This window comes from Dermacentor andersoni, chromosome 8 (genome assembly GCF_023375885.2).
Source record: "Dermacentor andersoni chromosome 8, qqDerAnde1_hic_scaffold, whole genome shotgun sequence".
Taxonomy (NCBI): domain Eukaryota; kingdom Metazoa; phylum Arthropoda; class Arachnida; order Ixodida; family Ixodidae; genus Dermacentor; species Dermacentor andersoni.
The window spans coordinates 80,884,219-80,896,385 of record NC_092821.1 but is presented as its reverse complement, the minus strand read 5'-3'; the positions used below and the strand labels follow the sequence as shown (position 1 = coordinate 80,896,385).

The 12,167-nt window shown below is 47.5% G+C and overlaps 1 protein-coding gene across 1 annotated transcript in view; it reads left to right on the top strand.

Moving 5' to 3' along the window:
* LOC126538735 (probable helicase with zinc finger domain) overlaps positions 1–12,167 on the top strand; it is a 95,452-nt gene that overhangs the window by 37,851 nt on the left and 45,434 nt on the right. Inside the window, exon 10 of the mRNA XM_050185468.2 lies at positions 3,766–3,876. Coding sequence (XP_050041425.1) covers positions 3,766–3,876 — 111 coding nt within the window. The remainder of the gene's footprint in view (positions 1–3,765; positions 3,877–12,167) is intronic.

Below are 12,167 nucleotides of genomic sequence, written 5' to 3'. Positions count from 1 at the left end.
TTTGTGCTCGGTACGATGTCGGCGATGTAGTCTTCGTTGCCGGCCTCTACCGTGGTCGCGACAGCATCATCTGCACTCACAAACTTGTTCACCGTTGATTCGAATGTCCCGGAAATTTTGACAGCTCGCTCCAAACTTTGGCAACACCGGCAACGGCTTCGTCGCATTGATCAGAATTTACAGTCCTTACCGAGCACGCGGAAACCGGCACGTATGAAGAACCCCTCGTACACGGCCGTGCGTACGCGTCGGGCGCCATGGGCACCGGGTTGCGAGTCTGGCCACTTTAGCCCTAATCGTGCCGAGAGTGCTCCTCGGAATCTTGCACGCTGCGGGGACATCCAACTTCTCATCGCGTTCGACGCGATTTATGATTTAGAGCTTCACGACGAAAGGCGAATTCTGCCGCTTCATCACGGCAACACAGCGGGAGAAGGCCCACAAGGCGCAAACACGATAAACCAGAGAAGCAGCCTGACAAGTCGCACTTTGGCCATCTTGCACGAAGAGAACACAAGAGCCTCTGATTGGCTGTCTGAGCAAGCGCTGTAGGCACGCCAGGATCATTTTTTGCTGGGGAGTGTCGCTAGATAGTGATCTAAAGAAAGGAAGGACGCTTGATTCTGCAACCCGTGAGAGAGCACGGCGAAGCGTCGTCAGTGGAGAGGGGGTGGCAAGTGAAAGATAGAGAAAGAGGGAGGATGTGGCCTAATAGACTCCACTATGCGCGACAGGGGGAGTGTCGACGGCTCGCCCGAACAGCCCGAGGCAGCGCAGTCACGGTAGGGAGAGCAGATGGATGGAGCCGCGCCGCCGGGTTTCCCCGCTACCGCGAGGGAAAGCCAACTTCTGGGGGCACTTTTCCGCCGCTTGACGTTCGATATATCGGGAGTCACTGCAATATTTGTTCGATGTAAGCGTAATTTTTGCTATATATACTCATTGTAACTATACCGTGACCAGAAATTGTTCGATATATAGAATAATTCGATGTAAACGGGTTCGATATAGTCGGGTTCGACTGTATACAGAAATTTCCAAAGGCCCACTGCACATCCTAAAGCTAAGCAAATACCAGTGAACTAATTGTGATTATCATAAATAAATACCAAAGTTGGGAAGAAAAAACAATGTGGCAGTAATATGCTTTAGGATGTAGATGGGATATAACTTAAAAAGAAATGATACCTAGTTCACTGAAATCAGTTGATGCAAGCATTACCAAAACTTCTGTAAGGCAAAGGCACATGACGAAAAAATAGAAAGTTGAGAAAATTGCATTTAAAGTTTTACTGCCACTACCTCTTTTGTCTATTGAGCATTTGGAACACATTTAGGTTCTAGCATGTTGCCCAGATGTTGCTGAGCACAAGAACACCAAATTTACTGAAATAGATTCCTGAAAACTTTATCAAACCTTTCATAAGGCAAAGGCACTTGAAGAAAGAACACATTTAGAAAGTCACTTTCAAGTTTTCACTTTCAAGCGTCACCCCTTAAGTGGAACTGCTGCTTAAACGGAACACCAGCCTCATGATTGGTTGGTCCCCCCTTAAGTTTTTTCTAAAGTCAATAACAAAAAGTAGTTACAATTTTTCCTGTGTTAAAAGCTTGGCATGTGACTTGCAAAAGATGTACTGCAACAGGATAGCTAAAAGTAAGCAGGTATGCTCCTGGATGTTCAAATAGTGCAAGTTGGCACTTGGATGTTTGTATCTGTACTTTAGCCAAAGTTATGAAGTTCTAAATTTACATGCAGCTTTACAAATGTGAATTCTTGTTGGTGATTTCTATAGGATTTCAAAATATTTCAGTGTCCTAAGACATTATATAATAGTTTTTGTGTACTCTCTGACTTGCCTGCATTCAGGGAAAAAAAAGGAATGACGATAATTGAATGAGTAGAAGGGACGCAGTGCTAATCCCAACATTTTAGACATTAAAAAAAAGCTATACAGTGAAACCTCGTTAAACCGTTGTTGACCGGAGCTCGGATAAAGTGTGCATTAAACAGTAGTACTGCTTAACCGAAATAGCATGAGATCGCCCACTTACCTGTCAAAAACGGAACTCAGAGAGAGTGCGATGAAAGAGGAAAAACAAAAATTTGCAGTATTTATTCACTTCGTGCTGCAGTACTAAACTTCAATTCAGTACCTTCTCACTTGCGTTAATAATTGAAGTCTCTCACGGCTGCATTGACTAGCACACAGCATGGGTATTATGGGGATCGTTGGTCGACAGCTGGGTGACTTTCTTGGTTTCCTTGTCCTTTAACCCTTTGAAGGTTTTCGCCGTACATGTACGGCGGCGGTCTTCTGTCCCGCAAGGTCTTTGCCGTACGGGTACGGTTCCGGCCCTCCGTTTGAAATTTCGCGCCATAATGATGATGAGCGCTCATCGGGAGGTGCTGCCACCTCTTAGCACTTACAAGATGCGTTTGAAATTGGTGCTACCTTCTTGGGGAGATAAACAAAGCTGATTGCTAGCTTCAGCGTGTCGCTCAGACTGCAGCTACGCCCCTTTGGCAGTTTCGGTTTCGCCGCGGGATCGCAACGGAGGCGCGCGAAACATCATCTTTTTCTTTGTCGGCACTCTCTTGCAGGGCGGTGGAAGTTGATTTCTATCTTGATTGGCGCTGCTCTTAGCTTGCTTATCAGCGCCGTTCGCGAGGTATTCTCGCTCTCAGTGGCAACGCGCTTTCGTGGTTTCGGTTCCGCCGCGTGATCGCAACGGAGGCGCGCGAAACGTGCTTTTTCTCTTTGTCGGCACGCTTTCGCAGGGGCGGCGGAAGTTGATTTCTATCTTGATTGGCGCTGCTCTTAGCTTGCTTATCAGCGCCGTTCGCGAGGTATTCTCGCTCTCAGTGGCAACGCGCTTTCGTGGTTTCGGTTCCGCCGCGTGATCGCAACGGAGGCGCGCGAAACGTGCTTTTTCTCTTTGTCGGCACGCTTTCGCAGGGGCGGCGGAAGTTGATTTCTATCTTGATTGGCGCTGCTCTTAGCTTGCTTATCAGCGCCGTTCGCGAGGTATTCTCGCTCTCAGTGGCAACGCGCTTTCGTGGTTTCGGTTCCGCCGCGTGATCGCAACGGAGGCGCGCGAAACGTGCTTTTTCTCTTTGTCGGCACGCTTTCGCAGGGGCGGCGGAAGTTGATTTCTATCTTGATTGGCACTGCTCTTAGCTTGTTTATCACCACTTGCTTATCAGCGCCGTTCGCGAGGTATTCTTGCTCTCCGCGGGAACGCGCTTACGCGAGAGGGTGCCTCAGACCTCTGCCCAAGGCAGCCGCGCGCAGAGATGTCATGTGTGCGCCAACACATGACACGACACGCTCCAAGAGAACAGACACGCATTTTAGGTGTGCAGACTGTGATAAGGCACTGTGCGTAGACCCGTGTTTCAAGGAGTACCACGCTCAGAAATACTATTGAACATTTTGCAGTTCTGAGTGATGCTGACACCAAAATACTGTTCCTAATTATTTTTGACTATTTATTCCCGACTTAATACATTTTGTACATTCAAGATCCGCAATAAAGTAATTTGACCACCTGGGAAAGTTTTTTGCAAAATAATTCGACCCTCAAAGGGTTAAAGCAATTTTCTTATGATGATCATCAATGCAATTAGGGCTGTGTCACTACTTTCAAGGATTTTGGTGCTACTTTGAGACCTGGCAACCCTGCGCAGAAGTGATGAATCAGTGATTCGTGCATTTATGCACTTAAGCATGCTGCAGTGATTGCGATTTGTTTGTGTCGCAGGTGCACGAGCTCCCGATCCAGCTGGCCAGGAAGGACCGCGTCTACATTCGGCTGACGAAGGAGTGCGTCAGCGAGTTCATGCTGAAGCCCGACACCAGCTTTGAAGCAGAGGTAGGGATACACTAAGACAAACTTGGCTGCAGTGCGGGACAAAAAGAAAAGAAAGAAGAAATTACACCATTATCTTAAACTTTACTGTTCCGCTCGGACCAATGCACGCACCCAGCAACTCGGCAGGGATGCTAGCGCGCTTATACAGTCGCCGATCGTTACTTTGGACACCGATAATTCGGACATGCTCGATTATTTCGACATCTTTGCGGCACCGTCACTGGCTCTATTAGTCTCGTGTGTGACCAACGACGGTGCTTGGAATGGCGCTCGGGCGATGTCAGTCGGGCCACCCGCCTTTGCTGCCTGCTACGCTCCGGCTAGATAATAGCTTCATTTGCATCCATTTTCTGGCACTCTGACTGCGTCTTGCATAGCATGGTGCTCTCCAATTACTGTCTGTGTGTTTCTCTAGTTTTAGTTGTATAAATGACAGCATTAGGAATACAGTCGACTCTCGTTACAACGGACCCTGATAATCCAACAAAAAACGTCCGTTTTATCCGAAGTCCGTAATATCCAAAATGTCTCGCTTCTTAAACCTTCATCGCGATGTCTAGTAACTTTATTGGAAAGAATGAGTGACGAAAATTCAAAGTAATAAATAAAAAAAGAAATGTCGCAGTTTCGCCCGAAAGGCGAAGCATCGATTGCGATAGCAAATTAAGCAAGATAAGCGCGGCAGCAGTGAGCGACTTGACCTTCGTGCCGCACAGTGCATACTAAGCTACCAGCACTCCTCACACTTTGTCTACATCTCAGATGGCTTTCAAGATATGGTGCCCCAGGGTACTTAGCCAGTGGACTCCTGGCAGCACCTCGCAGCGGCTGCAGTATCTACGCTATGTAACTGACTGCAGCTACCAATAGCAGTCGCGTATGGGAATCCGCTTTAATACGAAATACAGCATAAGCCTGCTTCCTTAAAAGAGTACTGGAGGCTGGCTTCTGTTGAAAAGAGAGCGTTTGAGAGAAAGGTGACTTCGCGATCCGCTTGCGAGCTCTACGTACCCCGTACAACCGCAAAACTTGGCTGATATGTTCACAGCAGCGTATGGTACCCGCGGACTGTGTTATTTCACCAAGCCTGAGGCGGGGTTGAACGCCCCTTTAAATACGTGTGACGCACTTACAGAACAAAGCATATTGAAAACGGTGATTTAAGCAAAGGTTGTCACCGGTCTTTATAGCGCTCATTCTCGTTGCTGGACGAACCTCACCCTTGAAAGTGGGCTTGCTACCCATGGCAGGAGCAAATAGAAAGAGAGAGTTAGTCTGAGCTGACTAACTCGCAGGGGTGAGCGCTGTCATGATGGAAGTAATTAAGTTTAATAAAAGTTACCTTGCGAAGGTCAGCACAGCAGCACAAGACTACATAACTTTGTCTTGCCGGATAATTTTGTCCACCCTTCTATCAGGCATTCCATACAGCATTTTGGGTCAATGCTGCTAAAGCAGTGCATGCATTAACGCATTGCAGTGACCACCTTGTTTTCTGAGAATGGCATCAAATGTGTTTCGTGATATGCTTAACGTATGCCACAGGCATTCCAATTTTGTTGCTGTGCAACAAAATTGGACAAAGCTGTCCTCTGTCTGTGGCCAACGAAGCGGGCGACTGAACAGGGAGCATGCTGTCGACAGGCAAGCACAGTACCATATTTACTCGCGTAATGAACGCACCCGCAGATTAGTTGCGAAAAATCAGAATTTATTTTCTCCTCACATAATGAATGCATCCCCAGCTTTGCTATGGAGAAAAAACTGCAACTGACTCTCTGCAATACACACAGTTTACATACTTCACACTGACATAAGAGCACGCGCGTGGGATGCACGGCGGGGCGCGGCACATGGGATGGTCTAAGTGAATAAGGGGCGGCCGGCCCTTGATCGGCGTAGTGGCGATATTTGGGCTTAGTGTATAATTCGTGTGTCTGCGGTTCGCTTTTCTGCCTGCTTTGCGTTCCTAGGTGTGTGATACGCCTGCTGCGGAACATAGAGTTTATCTTCTCACAAAACGGAGACGCTGGTCGGACACCGATAAACTTTGACATGCCTATGAGCAGGATGGTCGAGGAAAGAGACACATACAGCAAGCTGTACAAAACAGGTGCGCGCTTCAACATGATGCTCGCAATCATGGCAGACGACCGGAAGCAGCTCCGAGGACGAGCTGAGATGCAATGGGAGATCGCTGTTCAGAGCGTACGTTCAGTTTCGTCGCGCGCACTATTGGCTTAAGCCTCACCGACTACGCGTGGCTGATGATGCATTGGCGCTTTATTCTATGGTGGAACCCCGATGTAGATGAAGCGGCCAGTGACCTGAACGGCAGGTCTGGTGGTTTCGATGCTGAGTAAATGTACAGTTTGCAAATGGTATACATGTATTTTCACGGCAAAGATTAGTTATCTTGTGCATGTTCCAAATAATTACCGTCCTACTTTTCAATTTTTGCTGTTTCAAAAATGTCTCCATGAAATTTACCTCACATAATAAACACACCTCCAACTTTGCTTCGCCTTATTGGGAAAAAAAAGTGCTCTCATTAAGTGGGTATATACGGTATTACAGCGCAGAGACAAAGGATGAAGGACAAACGCTGCAGTTCATTGTCAGGAAAGGGCCGACAAATCATTTATGAGTGTGCCGCGACAATGGAACAACAATGGCAAGTAACCAATGCCGTACACAGGCATGTACACACTAATGAATATAGCAGATGACACTAGGAGCACTCGACACTTAGTGCGGTGACGATGGTGATTCCACTCGATTTCCCAGAAAATAGTGTACTGGAACATTCTGTATACACAGTCGTACCCTGATCATACGACTGAGGGGACCACGTGAAACCGTCGTATAATCCAGGAGTCGTATAATCGAAAAAAATGAAGAATATAGGCAGTAACGCTCAGTCTGGCCTAAAAAACAGGTACAGTCGCCGACCGATAAATCGGACTGCGATAATCCAGACATACTTGGTAATTTGGACAGCTTCGCGGCACACTCAATGGCCCCATAGACTAAATGTGTAAAGACAAACAATATTTTGGACAGCCGCCAGCTCTACATTCGGTTATCCAGACTCCATCCGCGGCAGTAGCGTATGCCAACTCTACCGCCATTATCTCCTCTGACAACCTCGATGAGACATCAAGGCAAACACTCGCATGGCAGATTACTCGTTGGCGTTACCTATTCTCTGTGCATGCGCGCTGCAGTGCTGCAGAAGTCCTGGGGTGCCTTTTTTATTGCCGGGTGCCGGAGTTTGGAATTCTTTTCGTTTGGAATAGTATTCCAAACTCGGAGATTACACGTTATATTGTAGTAGTCTCTGAGGCCTTGCCTTGATCACTGCTCTATGCCTCTGAGATCTTAACTGCAACTGCCAATCTTGGAGGCTTTGCCTGAACTGTGAGGTCGCATCAACATAGCGATCATCGCCTCCTTTTCCGGCACCCCTGTGCATGGCCCACTATCGCCATTCTGTTTGTTGAATTTGCCCTGCGCACAGCGTTCTGCCATGCTGTGCTTGTTTGTTAAGTTTGCATTCCAGACAGCGCTCTGCTGGCTCCAACAAGTCTTTCTCGTCAAGTTGTAAATGGGCCACGTCAAATGACACCAACAGTGCCCTAGCAGTCCGACTCCAAATGAGTCTCGAGTTGCAGTCCAAATGAGCATGACTCCGCAAATGAAGAGGCTGAACTGCCGCCTACCACAACGAGCTCAAATGCAGACATCATTGATGACCTTCTGGGTTGCGGTGTGCCGATTCCTGCCACCGTTAGATTTGAAGACTATGCAGACGTCGACAGTGCGGTTTCATCATGTGCCGAACTGAACGATGATGAAATAATTGAGCAGGTCCTCCCAACGTCAAACAGCGACTCTGACTCAGGTATTGATGTGCCGTGTGCACCGGAGCTTTCCACATGTAGATCTGACTCAAGCTTTTACAGTCCTTGCATCGGTGTACAGTGAAACTCATAACTGGCAGAAATACAGGCTGACTTGGTTGCACGCAAGTGGAAGTGCATGCAGCAACGCATCAACCACATGTTTCGTGCACAGGGGCCTTAGAATGTAAACAAAGTGATCTTTTTTAGATACAGTTGTTTTTTCAGACATTCCACAGTTCAGACTTATTTACGTTCCCCGTGGAGTCTGAATTATCTGTCATCGACTGTACAGACTACCAGATAAAGCTGAGCCTGCGGCATGAACCAGCACTGCTCCAAGGAAGGTAGATTAAATTATATATAAAAATAAACTGAAAGCCAAATACGTATTTAGTTCGAGGAGGTGTGAGCAAATGTTTATTCTGACCTTTAAAAAAACTTGGGGATATATTTCCGCACATTTCCCCAGCTGCGACGCATCAGTTTCCTTTAGAGAGCTGCAAGATCTGGCCGCGAGTCGCCAACATCCACGCTTGCAAAAGCAAACCACCAGATGTTGTCGATGCTGCGTGGCACGTCCGCGTAAGTTGGAACGAACGGACAACTCTGAAACAAGTTCTCTTCACATATCGTTGTCGTTCGAGGTGGACACAGCTTGCCTTAGACGGTATTCATGGGCAATCCCTTTCGCAGATAGTTTCACTTTCGCAAAATTTTGTGTGACTCGACACCAAAAGCAATACCCAACAAGTGTTTTTGGCACTGTACCAAGCTTGTTATCAGTGCCAAGAGCACTGTCGGCCATGTACTACGAGGGGTTCAGAGCCGGGACAAGGCGAGTCCCACGATAGCGAAGCCATCTCTGTAAGTGATCGCAGGAGTGCACGTCACCTTGGAGCTTGTTTGAGATTAATTATTTCTCTAGTGGCTGCATAACCATTTGCTTCGGGGACGGTACCAGGTCATTACGAGATCCACAGGGCCATTCTGTCTGGCCTCGCATTTAAAGAGGGCTTTGCGCTGGTCCTGCCATCCGCGAATTGCTAAGGCCGAGCCACTAAGCCACGGCAGAGTTTCCATCCCTCTTGGCCATCAAACTTGCTCATCTCTCGACGCTGGCGTCATACCGAATGCGCTAGGTCGCCTTAATGTTACGAATAAACGAGAGCCAAAGTGCGAAGGACTGCAGGCTAATGCAGCACCATAACCGTAACACAAGTACAGCGAAAATGGCGTCTGTTCCAATCAAAAACAAGTTTTGACTTCGGTCGACTTGTCTGTCAATGAAATCGAGACGTAAAGGTACAGGTTGCAAGCATAATGCTAAAAAACCGCAGTATTTAAGATATTTGGTTTAAAATTTACAAATTTTGCCATTATTTGAATTCAGTGTGAATAAAACCGGCCAGCCTGCATCTGCTGAGGGCTTTTTTTTTCTGAGACGGTACCAGACAGGCATCGTAGGAGGCAGGGTCTCTGTAAAATTTTGTCGTTTAATCGGTGTTTTTAACACATTATTTCTATGGAGGTTTTGCCGGGACCAAACCAATTCGCTGTAAAAATGTGGGTCGTCGCGTGACCGGGGGACGTATGATCGAGCTTCCACTGTACTGTTCTACAAACTTGCAGACTCGCATTTCAAGAACTCGAGCAGAGCAGGTTGGCCGGCAACGCCTAGTTACCTTCACGTAGCGTGCGGAGTGACTTAGCACGCGTAGCGAAGCCTAGTCGATCCAGTAGTCGCCGACCATGCTCAAACCCCTGGACAAAAGCCAAGGCAAGCTGTTAAGTTGTAAAGGCAGCATTTGTAGTTTGTTGTGCGAGTTCCGCATGTCCACTGCGTTTGTTAATTTGCGTGTTGAATAGCCACATGGTCCTGGGAAACTCTTCACGCTAAGCTGTTTCATGAGGCGCCGACTCCACCCTGGATTTGTGCGCCGGTGAGAGTGGGGAGGGAAGCACTGGACAGTGATTGTCACGAAGACACCAGCAATTATTCGGCTATCACAGCGTGTTTAACTTCTGTTAGGTTGCCACGGGCTGAAGATTCGGATCAGGCGTTGACTGCAGTTTCCTCTGTAGCGACAGCATGACAGTGGTAGAGGAAAGGGCTGTCTTGGTGAAAGGCAAGCGTATGTGTGCACAGCAATGCATTGATGAACTTGGGCCGTATTCTCGGACGATCACTTTCGCGATGTACTGCATGGATAGCGCCGGGCACGTCAGTGGGCGACAGCATTCCTGACACTCGCACTTGGCACTAGTTCTTGGCATCACTTATAGAGGCCATCGCTTGTAGAGGCCGATGCATCTTGCGCGAGCCATGTGATATCGAAAGTGACCATCCAAGTATATGGCACACCTTTTTTGACCACTTGTGCAATAATGTCACTTATTTTCTGGTGGATACAATATTTAGAACTTTCGATTATTTGGATTTTCTGGCGGCCTTCGTTGAGCCTGAATTATTGGTCGGGGACTGTAGTATCTATGCCTGTGCACAATGCTGCCCTGGCTCCGATACCGAGCCGATTGAGCGGAGCGTTGATTGTTAACCCTTTCGCTGTCGGACCTTTCTGGCCGTGACGCACCCCCAGTGTCGGCTTGGTTTCAGGGAACGAGCATAACAGGGAATGAACATAGCAATTTATTTTTGATTATGATTGGTATACAAATAACATAGTCAATGCTATATGCACATTTCAGTGTTCTGCAGCTGCTGTTAGTAAACATCATCATCATCATCAGCCTGACTATAACATCCGTTCAACATCCGAATCTGACGATGCGGAACCCTCTTCCTCGCATGCGACTCTGTCCGAGTCCGAATCCGAGCTCGGCTTGTATTCTAAATCGGAATTGAGCCACCGCACCAAGGAGCAGACGAAGGTCCCGCGCGCTCAGCCATCCGAAAGTAACCGCGCGCTGGGAGGATGCGCTTTCAGTCGCCCGCACAACGGAGAGAAATGGGACGTTGCGTGATCAAGAAGACAGAGGGAGATGGAAAAAGGCTAAACAAAGTTTGAAGGGCTTTACGTTTACTGCTGCAAGTCTGAAGCGAGGGTTCGGCGAGAGAGCGAAAGCAGCAATCGAGCCACCCTTTTTGGAGAGGCAACGGCACGCGCGCCTGAACTTGACGCGGCGTAGCAGACACACCAACAGAAGAAAAATAAAAGCCTTCAAACCAGCGGAGATGGCAGAACAACCCTTGAACCCATAACAACACGCGCGCGATGCATGATCCAGCGAATGCGGAGCCACCGCGCCACTCAGCAAAAAGAAAGTGGTGAGTGGCAGTCGCACCGTACTCTTCAATACATGGGTTAACACAGGTCGGGGAGAATATACGAACTTGTAGAAAGAGTCAACAGATGGCGTGGCCAATTCAGGAGCGCAAGCTTTGCGCTCAGGCGCGAAATTTTGAACGCATGATAGAAAACGTACCGGTACATCAGTGACACCGTGGGGGGGAAGCGCGACGACGTACCGGTACGTCCGTGACAGCGAAAGGGTTAATGGTGCATGCATTCGCTTCGCTTTGTCGCTTTTGCAGGCAGATTGCACTCCGCATCTCTGAAAACCCCCTAGCCTTCTGTGTGCAAGCGCAATTGATAATAAGACAGTACAACTGTGGTAATGCGCCTTAAACATCCATATAATTGCAATTGCAATAGAAAGGCCTGAGGTGATAGGGTTGAACTCAAACGCAAGTGCAATGTGGCCAGGCTGTCATATTTCCAATTTATCTCTCTATTTTCGTCTTTCATTTTGTGGTATTGATCTCTCTGGCTGGCATTTGTCTACACTTAGTCGTGCATATATTTTGTAATGCCAGTTGGAAATGTTTTTGGCGATGACTTTGATAACTCTGAAACTTCCACTGGCCCACTTCATACATGCCCACGAGCCAGAAAAGAAATAAGCAAATGAACATAAATCTCAAACAAAACCTATTGGCTCTTAGCTTCCTTTGTAGGCACTATTGCTAACTTAGCCTAGTGGGAGAAATATTTCGACGTTTGAGTATTTGTTAGCACAAATATTAGATGAGTGTTGACACCAGTGCTGCTCATGTCGTATAGCTATAAAGCCAGGTATGGTGATAATGGTCATAATGAAATGAAGAAGGCTGTGTGTGTTTGCAGTAATCACAGGAATTGGAGTGAGTAAGTGTATTGGGACGTCATGACGTGTCAACTTCCTGAGCACTGAATTGAGTTCGTAGAAACAAGTTTTATTGTAAGTTATTTATTTATTTCGGGCACTCTGACGCTTGCGAATACAGTTGCTGACTGATTTTTCGGACTCCAAAAATTCGGACATGCTCGATTATGTGGTCTGCTTCGCTGCACCGCCATTCTCCCCATAGACCATAATGTATAACAA